The sequence below is a fragment of the Mya arenaria genome, chromosome 7, assembly GCF_026914265.1.
Source record: "Mya arenaria isolate MELC-2E11 chromosome 7, ASM2691426v1".
NCBI lineage: Eukaryota > Metazoa > Mollusca > Bivalvia > Myida > Myidae > Mya > Mya arenaria.
In genome coordinates, this window is record NC_069128.1 from 25405358 (window position 1) to 25429979 (window position 24622).

A 24622-nucleotide genomic window follows, 5' to 3' on the forward strand; every position below is an offset into this window, starting at 1 on the left:
TGGACGCCTTCACATGGTATTATATACGTAAAATATCAATATCTGTATTTAATATAACTCTTATTCACTGAGCAATATAATGTTGCAGTAATTTAAGAAAAGTAAAAATATAAAAGTTATAGTGTCAAAAAAAATAATAAAAAAAATGCACCCATATTCTAATATTTCTAATATTCTTATAGTTCTAATACCTCATATTTCATTCGAAAAAGGAATCAAGAATGTGTTTAAAGTTGATAACGTTTTAAGTATCAGCTGAAACAGGAGTGTGATAGCTTTCATAATTACGAGGGTTGTCCGGAAAGTTTTGAGACTGCATTCATAAAAAAATTACCACTCATAGGATGCAATTAAAATTTTATCAGCTGTCAATTGTATCTCGTATAAACAAATCCTGAAAGTTTCAACAATATACTACGAAGTGAACGTATACAACAAACATTACAAAAAGTACAGGTTACAAGCCACGGAGCACTTCGTTGTCTGACATTGTATCACGTCATTTACAGTTTTTCAAAATACGCTCCTTCTGCACGTACACACTTACGGTGAAAATCAACTCATTGCTTGAATATCTGTCCGTACCACTCTTTTATGATATTATGAACAAGTGTTCTTTTTAGCTGAACGAATTCGTCAATTTCCCTCACTGTCCTCCGCCAGTCTTCTTGTAACATGTCCTGCACTGAATTTACGTCAATTTCACTCACGACTGACGGTCTGCCGCTCCGCTTCTAAACGCACACATTTCCATGCTCGTCACTGAAACGTCCATAACAACGAAATACCAAAGCCCTTGAACATGTTGGCTTTGATTTATCCCGTGTTAGAAACGTATAGGTATTTGTAGGAGTTATTCCGCCGCGAACACAGTGTTTGATCATAGCGCGCTGCTCCGTGCGTGACGTTAACATTGTTTTTTTCTGACATCTTCGAAATACCTCTCTACTTCCGCTGATCGTTACAACCATGTCTACTGTTAGATTGCGTCAATAATTTGCTTAGTGATGCAGCTGACGTTATACTGTTGTCATATGTTTTTACGTGACGTTTTGATGTCTATTATTCAGACGGAGTAGTATATATGAATTGTAAACAATTTTCAGAAAACGTCAATTTCAAAGTGCTCCGTGAAGCGCTAGATGGGTTGTCTTGACAACCATTTCCTTCCTTAATTTGATATTATTTATTTTTATTTTTCAAAAGGAAACTCGTGAATAGTATATATACACAGCTGTGTATTGTTTGTTGATTTATATTTAAAACATTTTGAAATATAGACACAGTCTCAAAACTTTCCGGACAACCCTCGTAAATGTATTTTGGAGTTAAGCATTCCATTTTGATAGCATATGAGTCTCTAAGAAAGACCATACAGTTAAACTTAAAACAAAATATTTAAAGAAAAAAAATGACATGATATTTCACACATTTCAGTCCTTTGTAGAAACTGTCTTCCGAAAAAATTCAAAAACATTTAACAGAAAAAAAGTTGTATTAACAGCCATCTCACTTCTGAACTGTAAAGCCCTTCCAAATTAAACTAAATACCACAACATCAATTGTTGTGCTTATATGTCATGAAATACCAGGTATATAATCTTTCCACCTTCAGACTTGGGCAAGTTTCCCAGTTGTTATTTGCGTTCAGATGCGCATATTTGCTCCTTGGGTTAATTTTCTCACAGGGGTAAATTGGCCCCTGAGGTTAAATCTTGTTTTATAAACGGAACACTATATTTTAGAGTCAAACAGGTATTTAAACCTCTTGGAAACAGCACTTTGCGATCGCCTTAGGTAGGAATCATTTGGATAACACTTAGTTGTTTTCTTAAAATTATAAAAACATTTCATTGAAAAGTAACTGAATATAGAAAAAGATAGAGAATATTATAAATTGCAAGTTTCTACAAACACTTGTGTAAGCAAATAAACTAAAACTAATCAGTTGTTTTCCTGTTTTTATATTGACCTTGACCTTCATATTGAAGCGATTAGTTATTCATGTTAACATGAAGACACTATGAAAAAGATATCTGTCATATATTTAAATATATTTTAAATCGACATTAACACAATTTTCCATAATACTTACAGCAATAGCAACGTTGAGACCTCCTTTGGCATGTTTCTATGCTATGAAACGTTTGATTTTGAAAGAAGATCTAAAACTTAACCATAAATATTATTTTAATTGAAGAAAAATACTATTTTCAAATCACAACTTCTTGACAAAAAAAAGATATACTATAAAAGAAAAAAAATGCTATTGGAAAAATGTGGGGTAATTTCATACTCTGACCTTAAAATGACCATTACTCTGACCTTATAGTAGTCAATGTTGAATGTAAATTTTAAGTACCGAATCAATGTGAATATTCATCTTTTTCTAAATTTATTTGAGAAACAACAGAAACATGTCCAGTAATCGAAATTAACCCCGTTCAATGGCACAGGGTCAACGCCAATTACATAGAACAGAAAAAAACTGTAACCGGGGCTCTTCGGGCTTGAGGTGTGGACGGAAGTGTGTGTTTTTAATCTTTAGGAAAAGGAAAACTAGACATATAACTCTTTTTAGTTTTTAATCTCAATTACAACCTGTAATAACTAAACCAATGCAAGACTTTAAACCTCTTTTTGGTCCTTTGGAGCGAGATGGTGTAACAAGGGTTCGGGACCCTTCACTAGCTCAACTCCCAGATAGTAATTTAATAGGGTATTAAATATACATACAAATAAACATTTTCAAAACAATATAATTATAATGAATATAAAATGATTCATAAGTTTTAACAATAAATATATCTTTTGTATGTATTATCATATAATTTTATAAGAACATAGAAGGGACATAATAACATTAACAAAACCAACACACTATATTTATAATTAATACAGCAATGGGTGTTTATCAAGGATTGTTAGGTACTGCCATGGAACGGCCAGTTGTATGTAAACTTACCGGGAACTTAGACTGGTGTGTTTGAACAACCTCACTCTTATCCCATCAATCCCGAATAAAGTAAAAACGTAAATGGAAAATCTTATCAATGTAACTTGAGGAAACTTGAGAGAATAAAACAAATACAAAAATAATACGGAAAAAAATATTAGGGTTCACAACTCCGAAGATGAAGGAGTACAATTCAGAGTACCTTATGCAAAAACTTTTCAATGATATGATGCAGTTATTGTTTGTAACTATAAAAATCCCACACAGTGTGTCTCAGCAAATAAAAAGGTTTATAACTGTATGATCATAGATTTTCAAAATGAAAAGCATCATTGTTCTAACTCTGAGAATAAACAAAAATAACATTATTAAAAGTAAAGATACAATCTATATTTGCTAAAATCTTCTTTCAAATGATAAACCTTACAACGTAAACTATTGAAAAAAATATCGTCATGCGCTAAAACCTTCCGAGTGAACCAAACGAATGAAAAAGTCAAGAAATGTGCCATATTTAATCATTACGATTTCCCTTATTTGAAACTTCATGCAGCCATTTTTGACGCCATCTTGGATTTATCGATCCACACCACACGTTTGAAATTTATGCTATTACTTCCATACAACATACTGCCGAACATGTTGATATATAAAATTGCTTTTCACCTACTCCTTACAACGGCCAATGTTGTCCTGATTGTCACTCCATTATTATGTGTAGTCATTTCGTAAAAAAATGATTATAAGCATGAAATGAAAGAAGCTTTTTGTTGCTATTAGAATCGTTTTATTATTATTATCTAAAACAAATACTTAAAAGGATATTGACAACACATATGCTCTACATGTTTACAAAACCAGAAAAGTAAGTGCAGTTGCCATGGCAACGAAAACGCTTATGTTATAAAAAAGCTTTGACGGTTGTATTGTTTCTTCGTTATATTTTACCAAAAAAGTAAAGTCAAAATAAATAATGTATTTACTGAGGTAATATTACAATTATTTATTAATGACAATTCCTCTTTATAACATGAAGGATAATGGCGGCCATTTTGGATTTTGGCTGTCATCTTGGACTAAATTTAGATGGGTCCTGAGCTGTCTTTAACCTTAACTTGAATATGTGTCATCAGGCAACGTTTCATTACTTTAACCCAAAGTGCACAATTTGGTAAAATTTTGTCACGATCAGACTGGACTGTAATACATACATATTTTGATATGTATTTTACACAACGCATATTCAATTAAATGTCACTCATCAATGAATTGCAATATCAGGTTGTCTTTACTCATTATAGGCACGTTTCGATTTTCGTTTGTTTATATAAATCTTAAACCCTTAAGAAAAAACAATGATTCATGTTATTAATAATTAATATTAACATAAAAAATACATACATCTGAAGTTGTCTTCTCTGTGTTGTCATCTCCTGGTGGAAGGCATAAAGTTTATACTGTTGTATTTATGAACTGATCTATAACATTCTCCTAACTTGATTGTGAGCTTGTGTTCATAGAGTACACGATGATTATTATACTTTTAAAACAGTGCATTCTTTTAGTCCTTAAATTGCTCATTATTGTGAACTCATGGTCACAGAAATGCACAAGGATCATCACAGTGCATTATTAGTTAATTGCATGTTATGCACTTAACACGTTAAATTTTCTATTTACTGTTATCAAACTTAAATGGTTGTTGTAATGTTTTAGCGAACAACTTTTTAACATTGCACATAATCGGTATGAAGTTAGTAATTTGTTTCTTGAGTAAACACAAACGCGTGATAGGTCATCTGAATGTTATTTTGACCTGCACCTCTGCCATTCTAATATGACCATCGCAACTGACGAGAACCTCAGTAACGCGTCCCAGCATTCATAAGCCTCATGGAAAGGGAGTATCCATGATTAAAACTACGTCTCCTACTTTGAAGTCTCTCTAGACGTCATTGTATTCGACCAACATGCACTGGCAAATACTCATTTATCCATCTTCCCCAGAACAGCCTCAAGTTCTTGTAAGCATCACCATTTTCTCCTTTAATCAAAACGTGTATAGTCCACAACATCTGGTGAAAACTTTTCACCAGGTTGCCCATGCAAGAAATGGTTTGGTGACAAAACGGTATCATCTACTGGTTTAAAACTTTGGTAAGCAAACAGACGAATGTAAACAAAATACCCAGCTCCAACAAACGCTGTCATTAGTTCTTCGTCTGTAATTTCAGCTTTAACAACTATATGGTAAATACCATTCTTCGCTCTCTTTACCATTGATTCATTATTTTATCCTTTTCTGGCAATCTTCTGTTTGTCTAACTGATTATAAAAGTCCTTCAGTTCATGAGCACATCCTACAAAGTTTAACCCATTGTCATTGGCGCTCTAATAATGCCCCTTTAAAATTGAAGCTCAAACTGTACTGTTATTTATTTAAAAGTGTCATGTCTGCTATTGAGTATATTTACACTTCTTTTCTGCAAATTTCCAGTAACGCCAAGTTCTGAAGAAGTGTTGGTTTTAATGTATGCTGTTGTACTGCCATCATCTAACAATGCATTGGCCCGTATTTTCTTTATTATAGCTGCATAATATCACTGAAACTGTTCTTAGTGCTATGCTGTTCTCTGTACATTCTGTGTTTGAAGTTACTTTTTTCATATCTGTCGCTTTAGGATTAAACTTCATTTTGCGCATCAATTGATGGTGCGTTTTCTTACAGTCGTTAATGCCACATATCTTGGTGCATCTGCATAACGTAGCAAAGTGATTACTGCCTAAACACAAATTAACCCGTCCTAATTCCTTTAATTGTTGACAACATATACTCTCCGGCAGATCTTTAAATGAGTTGCTTGTTCGCCTTGACACATTTTAAACCGCTTCTTTGTTAAAGCTTTATTGTTTGAATGATACACCCTTTCAAATTTGTTCAGCTTTTATTTTTGAGAAAGCCATCGTACAGTTTCACTTGCAATCGTGAAGTAGACTGATTCTTTATTCAGCCATAGGGTTAATGTTTCAATTGATTCTTCTTAAATTGACTCGTATATCCACCTATGTATCTTGTTTAGCAATGTTTCTGGCATTTTCTTTTGCAGCGTCAAATGTAACACACCATTACTTCAATCGTCCTCTCTTTCTGCTCCTTTGAGGATGATCATCACAATATCCAAAATATCTGCAAATTTCGCAATGTGCTTTTCGTTTTCATCTTTCATAGGGGATATCTGTCAAGTTCTTTCAAATAACATGAACTCTGAGATTTCTTGCCGCCTTTCTTTCTTTCAAGCCTCTCAACTTAGATGAGAAGAATTTAATGTTTAAATTTAAGAATAGCGTAAAATACCTTTGTATTCGTCTAACCACATGTCATGTCTAAACTTTCCATCACAACTGTCGTTTTTTGTGCATTATCACTATCACCAGCCACGGTGTAACACCTAAACAATCGTTCCATTATTGCAATGGGCTTGATTTGTGTCACTTCTAACTGTACTTGTAAATGACGAATTTCTTTCTTGTCAAAGTCTTCATCCTTAAGTGCTCTTAAAATACCGTTTATACCTTAAGAAAATGCCGACTTACACTTAGTCATTGCAACATTGCACTCAATTATCTCTTTCTCTTCAATAAACATCTTCGTTCCTTTGGATGCCAATATCCGAAAACAGTGTCCGAATTACTGTAATAGAAAATCACAAACTATGCTGTATAAAGCGCTGACTATCTGCTACCAAGTTCTGTACGAAAGGATTTCCGTAATGACGAATACGATCCGTGTTGTTCTATCTTTATTGTTTTCACATCAACGATTCACGATATGACGTATACAGTTTTTTCTAAAATCTAAGTCGCGGTTACAAGCCACCAATATCGATAGCTGTCATAGACTTACGTACTTTTATGTTTAATATATTATCTTTAGACCAGATTGTTTTCATGATGTCTTGTTTAGGCCAGCTGAAGACTGGTGGCCAGAACACTGAGCGTGCATATAAAATGAATGATAGAGTCGTAGTCAATTCAGAATACAACCTATATTTTCAGACAATTAAATTGCAGATAGGCAATCATTGCGTACTAAGCTTAATCATTAAGAATTTCAATTTTCGCGGGTGTTTAAAGGCCCGCCTACTGACACTCAGTCGATAAACACTCCTTATGTCAGATATATTGCCTTGACAATGTGTCAGCCAATGAGGTTGTAGTCAAAGTAAGTTACATGACCTAATGTAAAATCTAAATGACAAAGAAGGGCTTGCATTATTAATAAAATTCTACCTTATGTCATTTAACTATTACTTAGAAACGTTTCAAACGGTAAACATTTCCCTTAAATCCCTTGTAGCGTTTGTTGTTTTAGCAAGGATATATATTAGACGTTATTTGTTATTGCCACAATCTTACAAACAAACAACATGTAGACACTAAGGGTTCAGAGCAGATACAATTATGTAACCTTCTGTATCGAACATCAACAATCATATTACTTATCTATTGTACAATTTCAAAGGAAAAAAAAACTCACGAAGATGTTCCATCGGCAAATCTGTTGGACAATCATACACTGAAGCAGTTACAAAAACTTGTATCGAATAAGGTATGCATGCATCAAAAAGAATGTACAAACATTCATTTTTTCATTAATGTGCAGTTAATTGATTTCTAATTTATCAATTTTACAGATTTTGTGTGTTTTGTTGTGTGAGTCTCGTTGAGTTTAAAAATGTGCTTGAGTTGTTATCTAGCCAAGATAAACAAGGCGTTCTTGTATACGATGTTGCATACAATTAGCATATAAAACAACTGTTGTCAACGTAAGATGTTTACAAATAACAGTTTAATAGTTCCTTTGTTCTATTAAATTAACTTGTTGTGCTAATTATGACGGCAAATTGGATACGGAAACAAACACAGATTTTACCGAACATTTATAAAAAACAGCAATCTAGTTGGCCTTCACATGGTAAAGCAGGTTTAATACATACTGCGAAACACGATTTATATGTATTTCTGCAGCTTACTTTCAAAGCCCTTCCAAAGGTATTGGCCCTTTTTGCCGCGTCAAAAACCTGATTCAAAAGAGGATAGCGGCTACCCATACTACCACAATAGTAATCGTTGTACATGTAAGTCACTGGTTCCCGTCCGAGCTGTAAGTTTAAGAGTACATGTCAGGTCTAACCGTTGTACACAATTCTAAACGTGGAGAAGCAATTTTGGCCCATAACTTCAGAAGGGTTTTTCCAAATAGTTTGCAGAAGTACAACTAGTTATAACTATATTCATAAATATATTCTTCTTTTACTTGTAACAGAAAATTTTTCTCGGGATCACTGATATGCCAACAAGTCTGATCAGCTTTGTAACGGAAAACTTGAGCAAAGACTCTGTACAAAAATACGGTCAACATGCAGGAAAAGACGACATCGTCCTGGTGTTTGGGCAATTATGTACACGTATTGAGGATGACACACAGGCAGCTATAGATATGGCAAACATTCTCGCAGGTGATAATTTTGAATATTTGAAATATATAAATATGTGATAAACTGAAAGCAATTTGTCATATTTAAACTGGTTTCATAGACTTTGGCGTTCATATTGTTGACAAAAAAAAAAAAAACCCGTGGCATTCACTCTGTCGGTAAAATATTTGAAATGACGATTTTCCTATTAGCGACAATTAAATTGACATAATTTAGGTTGTTGTTTATATTGTATCATGAACGAAACAGGAATACCGAAATTCAACAGCTATTCTATTCTAAGTATTTATTTTATGTTCGTATATTACCGTACAATCATGAATCCGTTTATCACAATTTAGTTCGTGTCTCGCTGTTTAAGGACCTATTCTGTATTTACCGTTTGATTATATAACAGCTGACAAGAACAAAGTACTTGCAGTGATGTTCCATTATGTGGGAGCAAACAGAACAGAAGAAGACGTCAAAGATTGCCGCTATAAGCATGTGGGGATATTGGACACCTTCCACGTTCCTTTTAAAAATATATAAAGCCAGTGTTTGAGCATAGAAATACGGGACGATTATTTCAAACTGTGTTTCTTCCGTTACGACAAATAAATAGGCGTAATTTGATTAATTTATTAGTAGTACAGTAAAATGGATCAAAATTCATCTTTGATAACCGCAAAAACATATACTTTATTTTAATTACTGTACAGATAAATAAATGTATTCGGAAAGTCGTCGGCAAGACAACCTTGCGCTTATTTCCCTGTGTCATTGAAATGCTATGGTCCTTAAATACTTATCTTAAACAGACTGTAGTTATATCTACATACTGAACGGAAATCCAGCGCCCCATTTTATCATAGCGACAATTTTGTCCCGTCCTTTCATAGTTTTATCTTTTTTTATCAATCTTACATTTAACTACATTTCTAACACAATGGAACATAATTGCTGGTCACATTTTGTAGGCATATTTGGTTTTCAGAGCAATCTTGTGATTGTTTTCGTTTTCGTTAAATATATTTTGCGCTTTACAAAAAATAATAAAATACAATTACTTACCTTGTTATTTCTACAGGCATTCGATACAATGCAGTCTAGATGCAAAGTATTATTTAATACTACGGTCGAGTTTCACATTTGATTTATTATTTCATTCAATTAGATGTATTACAGACAAATACAACACGTTCTGAAATGCGATATAATTCTTACATAAGAACGTGATAATTATTATCTTTCAAACATACGTTTAACATGTATAGCTATTAAGCATGATTTAGACCAATCTGGTTTTACTTAAATCTAGTGGCAATCATTTAACCTTAGAACATACAAACATATGAACAATACAATGATGTATAAAACATTGCTTACGGTATTTTACAGTATACAATATGTTTTTCTCACAAAACACGCGCACACAATTACGCCCTCTCCATTTATGGAATGAAGTGCATTACATGTATCTGTCTCAACCATAAGTGTTACAGGAAAGCATATACTTTAGCAGATTCACACGGGTTAGCTGTAATAAATATCATTCAAACAGTGTGAACGTAAAATAGAAATTGAATTCTTGGAAATCCATGTAAAACGTGTAAAAAAATGTCAATTGCACAATTAATACATTTAGAATAAATGTCAACTCATTGCAAATATAGAATATCTCATTGCATATGACATACAAATACTTCTTACCAATAAGATATCCAACAGAACCCCAAATATATTAAAGATAACTATGTATAATTGGCCGAGGTAACCCATTCCAATCCTAAAATATGTCAAAACTCTTCCTTACCAGCCTTAGACCACAATTTTAAAGGATCATCTTCATTTCAGCTACTTAAGATCATATAAGTTAAAGTAAGATGGTGAATTGGTTATATGGGCTTTACCGCATATCAATTCAGGTTATATGGTGCCAAACAGGACTAAAGATTTGGGTTTCACATCTTATTCACATCCAGATATAATCATGAGGTATGTAATCAAAACATTTATACCTGCTGGTATTAAACAATATATTACTTAGATCCTTCCTAGTGACCAAGTTTTTTTTTAATATCACGGATGATTTTTTTTAATATCACGAATGACCCAGTTTCAAACCTTACCTTGTTGAAATAAGTACATTCTGACCAGGTTTCATATAGATAAAGTAGAAAATATGGCATCAACAGTGTTTTAACAATGTTTGTTTTTTATGATTTGACTACGTGACCTAGTTCTTGAACTCAGGTTACACAGTTTCAAACTTGCATAGATTTCATTAAACACAAACATTCTGACATAGTTTCATGGTGATTAAAGAGAGAATGTAACCTCTACAGTGTTTACAAAGTTTTTCTATGATTTGACCTAGTGGCCTGGTTTTTGACCTCTGAATACCCAGTTTCAAACTCTACCTAAAGATCATCAAGAATAACATTCTGATCAAGTTCCATGAACATATGGTCATAAATGTGGCCTCTAGAGTGTTAACATGAATTTCCTATTATTTGACCTGGTGACCTAGTTTTTGACCGCATATGACCCAGATTCAAACTTGGCCTAGAGCTAATCAATATAAACATTTTGACTAAGTTTCATGAACATACAGGCATAAATGTGACCTCTTAAGTGCCAACAAGCTTTTCCTATGATTTGACCTAATGACCTAGTTTTTGACCACACAAGACCCGGATTCAAACTTGACGTAAAGATTATTTATATGAACATTCTGACCTATTTTCATGAAGATACAGTTATAAATGTAACCACTAGAGTGTTAACAAGCTTTTCCTTAAATTTGACCTGGTGACCAAGTTTTTGATCGCACATGACCCAGATTCGAAATTGGCCTCAAGCTAATTAATATAAACATTCTAAATAAGTTTCATGAACCTACAGTCATAAATGTGACCTCTAGAGTGCTAACAAGATTTTCCTATGATTTGACCTAATGACCTAGTTTTTGACCGCACATAAGTAAGATTCAAACTTGGCCTAGAACTAATCAATATATACATTCTGAATAAGTTTCATGAACATACAGTCATAAACGTGACTTCTAGAGTGCTAACAAGTTTTTCCTATGTTTGACCTGGTGACCTGGTTTTTGACCGCACATGACCCAGGTTCAAAATGGACCTAGAGATCGTTAATATAAACATTCAGACCAAGTTTCCAGAAGATACACTCATAAATGTGACCTCTATAGTGTTAACAAGCTTTTCCTTTAATTTGACCTGGTGACCTAGTTGTTAACCCCAGATGACCCAATATCAAACTCGTCCGAGATTTTATTGAGGGTAACATTCGCGCTCATTTGAGCTAAAAACCTATGTCAAATAGACATGGTCAAGAGACATAAAGTCTAAAACTATGGTCATAGTGAACGAAATAGCCTTCATGCAAAATAGTAAACCCTGTAACAATTAGTTAGATGTGGACTATTTATACAGTGGCATAGGTAAACATATTGGTTATTATGATAGTCAGGTCATCAAAATATCGAATATGTGAACATAACTAAAAGTGTGTATTCGGGCACTGGAAGGACCCTTTTAGTAATTATAAATACCAACATTACAAAATGATTGTTCTTTAAAAACGATGTGTCACATACATATTTAAATATAAGAATGGAAAAAAGCCAAACATTTTTAAGGGCATTTTTGTATTGATATCTTTGCCATTGATTTTCACTCCCATATGAATGCTTAATTAAGTGGCATCACTATTTGTGCTTGAAAGTTTAATTTTACAAGAGTAAATTGTTCACGAGTTAATATAACACGACTTATTTTGATGGAATGTTTTTGAAACATGACTCAAAGGAAGTAAATGCAATTCAACACCATACCAAGTTTGACGTACCTTGATTCAAGCATTCTTGAGCTAATGAACGAAATCTGATTATAAGCTCAAGGTTATCACGACCTTGACCTTTGAACACAGGAGGTCAAAATAGGCTGCTGGTCGTGTTTGGTTTAACAAGTACTTTTTGACAATAAGGTAACATAATAGGGGGCTGGTCATGTTTGAGTGATTTCTACCAAGTTCAAGGTATCCAGGCCAAAGAATTTTTCCATTATTGAGAGAAACTGCTTATTTTAAGCTTACGGTTACAACAACATTTACCTTTCAATCACTGACCTAAAAACTATAGTGTTCGTCTGCTGGTCATGACCAACTCACCTACAATGTTTAAGGTATATGGGCCATACTGTTCTTCAGATATTGATCGAAAAACGATTATCAGTTTAAGGTCACCACCAACTTGACCTTTTATCCACCAAAACAAGATTATTTCTGTTCATCTCCTTATCATGACAAATCATACTACCAAGTGATTTGAGGTATCTGAGCCAAAGCGTTCTTCAGATAAAGATTGTTAACCGATGTAGGTCAATTAGGTCTTGACCTTTGATCCTCTGACATCCAAAACAATACATAATATCATGTTCATGTTATACCTACCTAGAAGATTTAAGATCTCTGAGCCGAAGCGTTCTTTATACATTAACCGAAAAAAGACGGATGAACGGACAGAAGACCAGATAGCTATATATCACCCTGCACTGCTTAAAATCCATGTGTTGTAATATTTACAATTAGAAACATAATGTCTAATGTGTTAAGTAAAGAGTTAGGTGTGACACAAGCTTTGGATAAATAAGGAAAATTCTAGTATACTTTTTCAGTTTTTAAGGGGTATTATAATAAAACTGAAGCGTATGTGAAAACAGAAATTCAAAGTATTCAACGCGACGTCAATAAATGTTTTTGGAACGTTATAGTATGTGTATGCGTTTCGTTAAATACATAAGACAAAACACATTGTACGTTTCAGTGTGATATCGAGTTTGTTTCATCGAAAGTGCACCGAAAGTCATATTGTGCACGGAGAGTGAAGCAGCAGGTGAAAGTAGGTACGTTCAGTGATAAAGTTATGAAAAAACATAAACATAGATATCTTATGTAAAAAACAACAACATTTATTTATGCTTCAAACGGAAAGCGTTTTTCCCTTTCTTATATATTTCCGTTCTAATATCCACGACTGGGGACTTACGCAACTCGTTGAGAATCTCATCCCTCTATCGCATTCTCAATCAAAGCGCTCAAAGTACTCGAATTTATCACGAATTGACACCTTGTCATCATAACATTTCGCGCATAATTTGACATAATTTAGGTTGTTGTTTATATTTTATCATGAACGAAACAGGAATACCGAAATTCAACAGCTATTCTATTCTAAGTATTTATTTTATGTTCGTATATTACCGTACAATCATGAATCCGTTTATCACAATTTAGTTCGTGTCTCGCTGTTTAAGGACCTATTCTGTATTTACCGTTTGATTATATAACAGCTGACAAGAACAAAGTACTTGCAGTGATGTTCCATTATGTGGGAGCAAACAGAACAGAAGAAGACGTCAAAGATTGCCGCTATAAGCATGTGGGGATATTGGACACCTTCCACGTTCCTTTTAAAAATATATAAAGCCAGTGTTTGAGCATAGAAATACGGGACGATTATTTCAAACTGTGTTTCTTCCGTTACGACAAATAAATAGGCGTAATTTGATTAATTTATTAGTAGTACAGTAAAATGGATCAAAATTCATCTTTGATAACCGCAAAAACATATACTTTATTTTAATTACTGTACAGATAAATAAATGTATTCGGAAAGTCGTCGGCAAGACAACCTTGCGCTTATTTCCCTGTGTCATTGAAATGCTATGGTCCTTAAATACTTATCTTAAACAGACTGTAGTTATATCTACATACTGAACGGAAATCCAGCGCCCCATTTTATCATAGCGACAATTTTGTCCCGTCCTTTCATAGTTTTATCTTTTTTTATCAATCTTACATTTAACTACATTTCTAACACAATGGAACATAATTGCTGGTCACATTTTGTAGGCATATTTGGTTTTCAGAGCAATCTTGTGATTGTTTTCGTTTTCGTTAAATATATTTTGCGCTTTACAAAAAATAATAAAATACAATTACTTACCTTGTTATTTCTACAGGCATTCGATACAATGCAGTCTAGATGCAAAGTATTATTTAATACTACGGTCGAGTTTCACATTTGATTTATTATTTCATTCAATTAGATGTATTACAGACAAATACAACACGTTCTGAAATGCGATATAATTCTTACATAAGAACGTGATAATTATTATCTTTCAAACATACGTTTAACATGTATAGCTATTAAGCATGATTTAGACCAATCTGGTTTTACTTAAATCTAGTGGCAATCATTTAACCTTAGAACATACAAACATATGAACAATACAATGATGTATAAAACATTGCTTACGGTATTTTACAGTATACAATATGTTTTTCTCACAAAACACGCGCACACAATTACGCCCTCTCCATTTATGGAATGAAGTGCATTACATGTATCTGTCTCAACCATAAGTGTTACAGGAAAGCATATACTTTAGCAGATTCACACGGGTTAGCTGTAATAAATATCATTCAAACAGTGTGAACGTAAAATAGAAATTGAATTCTTGGAAATCCATGTAAAACGTGTAAAAAAATGTCAATTGCACAATTAATACATTTAGAATAAATGTCAACTCATTGCAAATATAGAATATCTCATTGCATATGACATACAAATACTTCTTACCAATAAGATATCCAACAGAACCCCAAATATATTAAAGATAACTATGTATAATTGGCCGAGGTAACCCATTCCAATCCTAAAATATGTCAAAACTCTTCCTTACCAGCCTTAGACCACAATTTTAAAGGATCATCTTCATTTCAGCTACTTAAGATCATATAAGTTAAAGTAAGATGGTGAATTGGTTATATGGGCTTTACCGCATATCAATTCAGGTTATATGGTGCCAAACAGGACTAAAGATTTGGGTTTCACATCTTATTCACATCCAGATATAATCATGAGGTATGTAATCAAAACATTTATACCTGCTGGTATTAAACAATATATTACTTAGATCCTTCCTAGTGACCAAGTTTTTTTTTAATATCACGGATGATTTTTTTTAATATCACGAATGACCCAGTTTCAAACCTTACCTTGTTGAAATAAGTACATTCTGACCAGGTTTCATATAGATAAAGTAGAAAATATGGCATCAACAGTGTTTTAACAATGTTTGTTTTTTATGATTTGACTACGTGACCTAGTTCTTGAACTCAGGTTACACAGTTTCAAACTTGCATAGATTTCATTAAACACAAACATTCTGACATAGTTTCATGGTGATTAAAGAGAGAATGTAACCTCTACAGTGTTTACAAAGTTTTTCTATGATTTGACCTAGTGGCCTGGTTTTTGACCTCTGAATACCCAGTTTCAAACTCTACCTAAAGATCATCAAGAATAACATTCTGATCAAGTTCCATGAACATATGGTCATAAATGTGGCCTCTAGAGTGTTAACATGAATTTCCTATTATTTGACCTGGTGACCTAGTTTTTGACCGCATATGACCCAGATTCAAACTTGGCCTAGAGCTAATCAATATAAACATTTTGACTAAGTTTCATGAACATACAGGCATAAATGTGACCTCTTAAGTGCCAACAAGCTTTTCCTATGATTTGACCTAATGACCTAGTTTTTGACCACACAAGACCCGGATTCAAACTTGACGTAAAGATTATTTATATGAACATTCTGACCTATTTTCATGAAGATACAGTTATAAATGTAACCACTAGAGTGTTAACAAGCTTTTCCTTAAATTTGACCTGGTGACCAAGTTTTTGATCGCACATGACCCAGATTCGAAATTGGCCTCAAGCTAATTAATATAAACATTCTAAATACGTTTCATGAACCTACAGTCATAAATGTGACCTCTAGAGTGCTAACAAGATTTTCCTATGATTTGACCTAATGACCTAGTTTTTGACCGCACATAAGTAAGATTCAAACTTGGCCTAGAACTAATCAATATATACATTCTGAATAAGTTTCATGAACATATAGTCATAAACGTGACTTCTAGAGTGCTAACAAGTTTTTCCTATGTTTGACCTGGTGACCTGGTTTTTGACCGCACATGACCCAGGTTCAAAATGGACCTAGAGATCGTTAATATAAACATTCAGACCAAGTTTCCTGAAGATACACTCATAAATGTGACCTCTATAGTGTTAACAAGCTTTTCCTTTAATTTGACCTGGTGACCTAGTTGTTAACCCCAGATGACCCAATATCAAACTCGTCCGAGATTTTATTGAGGGTAACATTCGCGCTCATTTGAGCTAAAAACCTATGTCAAATAGACATGGTCAAGAGACATAAAGTCTAAAACTATGGTCATAGTGAACGAAATAGCCTTCATGCAAAATAGTAAACCCTGTAACAATTAGTTAGATGTGGACTATTTATACAGTGGCATAGGTAAACATATTGGTTATTATGATAGTCAGGTCATCAAAATATCGAATATGTGAACATAACTAAAAGTGTGTATTCGGGCACTGGAAGGACCCTTTTAGTAATTATAAATACCAACATTACAAAATGATTGTTCTTTAAAAACGATGTGTCACATACATATTTAAATATAAGAATGGAAAAAAGCCAAACATTTTTAAGGGCATTTTTGTATTGATATCTTTGCCATTGATTTTCACTCCCATATGAATGCTTAATTAAGTGGCATCACTATTTGTGCTTGAAAGTTTAATTTTACAAGAGTAAATTGTTCACGAGTTAATATAACACGACTTATTTTGATGGAATGTTTTTGAAACATGACTCAAAGGAAGTAAATGCAATTCAACACCATACCAAGTTTGACGTACCTGGATTCAAGCATTCTTGAGCTAATGAACGAAATCTGATTATAAGCTCAAGGTTATCACGACCTTGACCTTTGAACACAGGACGTCAAAATAGGCTGCTGGTCGTGTTTGGTTTAACAAGTACTTTTTGACAATAAGGTAACATAATAGGGGGCTGGTCATGTTTGAGTGATTTCTACCAAGTTCAAGGTATCCAGGCCAAAGAATTTTTCCATTATTGAGAGAAACTGCTTATTTTAAGCTTACGGTTACAACAACATTTACCTTTCAATCACTGACCTAAAAACTATAGTGTTCGTCTGCTGGTCATGACCAACTCACCTACAATGTTTAAGGTATATGGGCCATACTGTTCTTCAGATATTGATCGAAAAACGATTATCAGTTTAAGGTCACCACCAACTTGACCTTTTATCCACCAAAACAAGATTATTTCTGTTCATCTCCTTATCATGACAAATCATACTACCAAGTGGTTTGAGGTATCTGAGCCAAAGCGTTCTTCAGATAAAGATTGTTAACCGATGTAGGTCAATTAGGTCTTGACCTTTGATCCTCTGACATCCAAAACAATACATAATATCATGTTCATGTTATACCTACCTAGAAGATTTAAGATCTCTGAGCCGAAGCGTTCTTTATACATTAACCGAAAAAAGACGGATGAACGGACAGAAGACCAGATAGCTATATATCACCCTGCACTGCTTAAAATCCATGTGTTGTAATATTTACAATTAGAAACATAATGTTTAATGTGTTAAGTAAAGAGTTAGGTGTGACACAAGCTTTGGATAAATAAGGAAAATTCTAGTATACTTTTTCAGTTTTTAAGGGGTATTATAATAAAACTGAAGCGTATGTGAAAACAGAAATTCAAAGTATTCAACGCGACGTCAATAAATGTTTTTGGAACGTTATAGTATGTGTATGCGTTTCGTTAAATACATAAGACAAAACACATTGTACGTTTCAGTGTGATATCGAGTTTGTTTCATCGAAAGTGCACCGAAAGTCATATTGTGCACGGAGAGTGAAGCAGCAGGTGAAAGTAGGTACGTTCAGTGATAAAGTTATGAAAAAACATAAACATAGATATCTTATGTAAAAAACAACAACATTTATTTATGCTTCAAACGGAAAGCGTTTTTCCCTTTCTTATATATTTCCGTTCTAATATCCACGACTGGGGACTTACGCAACTCGTTGAGAATCTCATCCCTCTATCGCATTCTCAATCAAAGCGCTCAAAGTACTCGAATTTATCACGAATTGACACCTTGTCATCATAACATTTCGCGCATCTGCCTTTCGAAAAACTATAAAAATATAACTGATTTTCCATAAAAAAAATCATCTCAGGCAAACATTTTACTTTGGCTGCGGGCAATCATACTAAACAAGCTCGCACGCTCGCACCCTCGCACGCCCAAACACACACACACACGCACAAACACACGACGCACGCACGCACACCTACACGCCTGCACGCTAGCACACACATACACACACACACGCACGCACGCACACAAGCACACGCACACACGCACACACACACACACACGCGCGCACTCAACCCCCCCCCCCACACACACACGCACACGCGCACACACACACACACACACACACACACACACGTTTTTTTCATGTATTAAGGTGAATGAGCCAAAACATTTTAAAAGTCTTAATGCTGTTTTCGGTCCTGTTCATATATTTTCAAAACCGTATCGCTATATGTTGACCTAACCGAATTCTAAAATATAATTATGTTGTCCGTATGAAGAGTTATCAATGTTAATGGAGTAATGTTCAAATGTTCACATACATGTTCATACAGAACGTTGGATCGCAATTTTGTATGTTTTGATAATGAGCTTTTACCGTTAGTTATATTTCTCTACATCACACGATTTAGGATTACAACTCTTCTAGTATAATGGATTCCTTGTCAAGAAGTCCTTATAATATATTTCGATTCCAAAATAACGAACGTGGCTTACAGAACTGGGTGTGTACTGTATTTTGATAAAAACTTTAAATCTAAATCTAATTTATGGTGTGTTTTCATTGACCGCTAGTATATCATGATTTGTTGATGACAAAAAACGTGAAATAACAAACTTTTGGGAACTAATTTGTTTTTGTTTTATTTATTTCTATTAAGCATTCCAGGGTTTATATCGTATGGTCACAGTGACCGAAAGTGCAACTCAAATATAGACAGTCGGTGGAATAACCGAAAAAAAGATCTAACAGAAAACACCTCATATAGACAATAAAGTGTGCGTGAGGGGTGGGCTAGGCTGGGCTTCTTACTGTGTTGTGCATGATGGTGGTACATTGTGAGTTAGAGGTTTGGAGAGGGATAGAGAAGTGCGAGGAGGCGGGGGGTATACTATATTGTTGTGCCTGAGGGGGTACATCGTGTGTTATGGGATGGGGAGTAGAGAAGGGGGCTATAAAAAGGGTCTCGACTGCAACTATAATTACCGGAAAAATCTTCAAAGTTCCCTATCCTATATAATATTGTTTGCGAGGGAGATGGGAAGGCCGAAGTCCATATTATATTTTGTGTGAGTAGGGTACATCGTGGTTTGAGGGAGGGGTGAGGAAGCTAAGAGGATTTCAAATGCTACTATAATTAACGGAAAGAAACTTTTATTTTCCCCATCATATACAATAGTGTGTGAGAGGAAGATGTTAGAGGCTCGGGTTCATACTATATTGTGTTTCAGCGTAAAATTGTGTCTGAGGGGGGTTGGGATTTGGGTGGGAAAATGAAGGGGGGGGGGGGCTATAGAAACGTCTCAAATGCTACTTTGGTTACCGGAAAACTCTCTAATCTTCCCCAATCATAATCAATAGTGTGCGCGAGGATGATTGCAGAGACTCGGGCTCATAATTTATTAAGTTCGAGTGGGACATCCTGTGTGGGAATTCGGGTGGGGATTTGGAAGAGGAGGACGGCCTCAACTGCTACTTTTTTTACCGGAAAACCTGTAATTTCCCCTTCATATATAAAAATGCGTTAGAAGGGGTGGGGAAGCTCGGGTCCATACTAGTCTGTGTGTAAGGAAGGGGGAATTAGGTGAAAAAGCGTGGAAGGTGGAGGGGCTATAAAAAGGTATCAAATGTTATTTGAATCAAACAGTTTCATTTTCCCTATCATATACAATATTGTGTGCAAGGGGTAGCGTGGAGGCTGAGGCTCATATTACATTGTGCTTGTTTAATAGCAGGTAAAGGGACATTGAACCGATAAAGCAATGTTAGAATATCAGGAAAAACCTTCTTAAGTAACCTACTCTTAGTCATTAGTATGAGTTTGAACATCTACATTAGTGTCATCCTCGGCACGCCAGTGTATAATAACCTTTATGATACCCTGGGAAAATCACCTGTAAAAATCTCGTACTCATGAATAATTAATAAGGTGAAATCCAGCCGCTTGATTGGTCGCATTAGAAACACCTCATGCGGTGCGGAAATGGCCGTGAAGTTACGGATGTAATCTCGATTCGAAATAATCCAATGAGATCATTACAAATCGTTTTAGGCAGAATAGTGTTAAATATGTCGATAGCTCTTCAGAAAGGAGATTCTTTCCCTTTTGTTATCGGTTATTTCATTGGTCTGAAAATGCTTATGAATATTCAAGATTTACGAAGTTTCCATAGCGAATTATTAATAACATCAAACTGAATGCTATACCTTGGCCGATCATAATACTTCTACCCCTCCACCCACGTGAATAAAATACAGGCAAATCAAGATCCCTAACTTATCAAAATGTGAACCTACAGTCAACTGTACAAACTTTATTAAGATGTCCGCTTGTATTTTGTATTAATATTGACCAATTAAAAACATTTTGTATAACTTTAACATAACCAAACACTTACACTGTGTTATCCGATTTGCTGCTGATTTTTCTATAAAACACATTTATTTTGGGGGTTTTCGACAACCGTTTGCGCTTATCATATTGTTACAAAATGTAAATATCAGTGTACCCAGTTCGGCCAAACTAGGATAGCTTACCAAAGCACCTACATATGTATTGAACTTCTGAAACTAAACGTATTGCAAATGTAAAAAATATTTTTTAATAATTCTTACACTAAAACTGCACATCAGTTCGTAATTCCTTATCTACGAATTTTAGTATGAATCATTAGCAACAACGCCAGGAGTAGCAGAACGTATTTGTTCATTATTATGTTCTTGCAAAATAATGTTTCTGCTGAAATCTAATCGTCATACACGTCATGTTATATCAAAACATGAGAAGGGTTGTTCAAAACATGAAAATGCAAGAGTGTAATAATGTTAATAAAGCAAAACTTGACGTACTGGTCAGGTTTGGCCCATAGTCGACTGGATAGAGATATTATGAAAGTGTATAACGTATCAACGTTTAAATAAGATTGGGTTAGAAATGTGTATGCTAGAGAGATGTTAAACAGACGGCGGATAAAGGCAATTGCAAATGCGTATATTTGCCTTTTTTCATGATCAGGTGAGCGAAAAGACTGCAATAGAAGGTTCAATATAATTATGTTGACAATTCAATGGTGACTATAGCAATCTTATTGGCAACTGAACTTCGTTAATGAATGAAGCCCTACGCTTATTTTTTATTGCTTGTTTCGGTTCACAATGCTGTGTAAATATACATTTTGTTTAAAGCTGCACTCTCACAGATTGAACGTTTTGACAACTTTTTTATTTTTTGTCTTGGATCGAGCGAATTTTTGTGAAAATCCATGAAAACCAGTTATATAAGACTGATGACAAAAATCAGATCGCAGATTTTTATATTTAAGTTCAAAAAATGATGTTTTATGCATTTTTCTTAACGGTTTAAGCCATAAAACATTATTTTTCGAACGGAAATATGTAAATCTACGATTTGATTTTTTGTCAGCAATCTTATATCATTGGTGTGCAGATATTTACGCAAAAATATGCTCTTTCCAAGACAAAAAATGAAAAAAATGTTGAAATGGTGATTCTGTGAGAGTGCAGCTTTAAATTTAAAAAAAATCGATGCGGTTCATCTGATGATCACACTTCGTTTTGGTGTAACCTTAGGTATAATCTTAAAGCAAATCTTCATTATATCACCTTTCACTTTCTGTGCTATGATATTTGAGTAAGAGGAATCAGGTAGAAATTAAGGTGGTGTACTCTTGAAACCGCCGATAATAGTTATGCAAGCTATACATAATTAGGCTTTAACTCCCTTTGCCTATAAGGTTAATGTTATACATAGGAATACATTTAAATCATTTTCCATTTCGTCACCCATACTGATAGAACAGTATAAGTCATATATGTAGTATCCCTATATAAGATAGTAAAGCTAGAAAATCTACGTATTTTACATGACGTAACAATTGTAAAATTCTCCTGGCGCATGTACCTCAAAGTATTGCAACATTACAAGATATACATAACATGACATTGTATTTTTTTGTAGTTCTAGACCTCCGCCCCAAAATACAATTATCAAAGAATTACACAGTAGAGGTGACAAGTTATGGATAAAAAATTCATACCACTTATCTGCATGGCAACTGAGCTTTGCTGAGAATAAGTACCATCATCTTCATTTTTTTTGCTACGCAGATCTATTTTATTTTGTAATTGTGCGGTAAATCCGATAACAAGACATTGTTTTGGTGTAGCCTTCGATGGAAATAATCTTAAGGCATATCTAATGTACATATTGATTTTTACTTTCTGTGCTTTATAGTTTGATCTCATTTTAGCCAGAGAAAGAAGGTTAATATAGAAATTAAGGTAGTTTACTCTTGTAACCCCCAAAAATACTTATACAAGTCAAAAGAATTAGGGTTTAGCTCCCTTGACCTACTGCTTTTTGTATTAAAAAGAAATGGAATACATTTAAAATAATCTTCCATTTAGTCACTCATACATTTAGTTCAGTATACATCATACATGTATGATTTAGATATGAGCTAGTCTCTGTGAAACATTATTGACAATACGTATCTATTATGCATTTAAGTATATAAAATAACTCAACATCCTAATGAGTGCTTGTTGATTTAAAAACAATATTTTGTGAAAGAGAATTGGAATTAAAATAATGATATTATTTAATTTTTGTTGAAATGGCAACGATTTTTGCAAAGTTAGAATTTTATCATAAATATATTTCCTCCTCTCATTAAAGATTCATTATTATATTTCAATAGTTTCTTAGATGTGACTTTCAGTTTTTCTTTTATGACAATAGTTGTATAATAAACGTATGCTTTGCCCATAGACTTCCTCACGTTTGCATATCAATATAATTATATCCGCGGTCATATCCGTGTTGGATCCATGTTGGTTCGGACTGATCCCGGAAAGTCCATGGCAGTCCGAGATTGTCCGGGATAGTACCCACGTATTTCTCAACTGTTAACAATAGCCGTGGTGATCCAGAACATTCTGGGACCATCCGTGAGGATTTTTCAATCCGGGGTAGTACGTGAAGGTCAGTGTAGCGACCGTGTTGGCTCCAGGAAGGTCTGTAATGGCACCATGCCGATCCTTGGCGATCCGGCATGTCGTTTTGGCCACGGATGACCTCGGGCGGTCTGTGTTGGGTCCGGGACAGTCCGTAGCCCATCTAGGACGTTCCGGAACAGTCCGGGATGTCATCCGTGTTGACACTGTGTTGGTCCGGGAAGGTCATTCCGGGGCGTTACGTGGCCTTGCCGTAGTGATACCGGGGCTATCCGTGTTGGTTCCGAGTCAAATCCGCGTTCATCCGTATTCATCCGTTGTTATGCCAAGTTTGGTCCCGGCTGGTCCGATGTTTAGAGACCTTCGAGGAATTTCACCCAGGACCACCCCAGATCACAAATAATGATATATTGATTTGGGGTGTTGTCGTGGTACAGGGTGTTCCTTGTTTATCTCGGTAGGTCCGTGTTGGGTCAAGCGTTAGTGTGACTGTAGCTTTAGATTCAGTGCGTTGAATAAAAACGGTATCAATGTTATGTAAGTTTTTTTCTTTCTTTCTTTGGCATTCATAGGTTGCAAATATCTTATGTTACACCCGATTTCAATTTAACAGAACAAATATATAAAATGTGATAGCTTTACGTAAAATGTATTTTGGTCATTTACATAGTAGTATTCAGTAAGCAAATGGCTTTCAAATGATACCATTTTGTAATAAGTCACTGAGCATCAACATTTTACATAATGGGTAAGGCCACGCAAAATATAGTTTTGTTCCATTCAATTTTGGGGACAAACTGAGAGGACGAGACACCTTGATTATTTCTTTTATTACCCCCAGATATAGAGGAATGCAATAATGAGTACTTTGAC

General features: G+C 34.5%; 1 protein-coding gene across 1 annotated transcript in view; it reads left to right on the forward strand.

Annotated features, from left to right (window-relative positions):
• Positions 1–9506, forward strand: part of LOC128241029 (A-kinase anchor protein 12-like) — a 67049-nt gene extending 57543 nt beyond the window's left edge. Inside the window, exons 63-65 of the mRNA XM_052958013.1 lie at positions 7479–7565; positions 8283–8475; positions 8852–9506. Of these exons, the coding sequence (XP_052813973.1) occupies positions 7479–7565; positions 8283–8475; positions 8852–8985 (414 nt within the window). The 3' untranslated portion in view covers positions 8986–9506. The remainder of the gene's footprint in view (positions 1–7478; positions 7566–8282; positions 8476–8851) is intronic.
• Positions 9507–24622: the final 15116 nt, after the last annotated feature.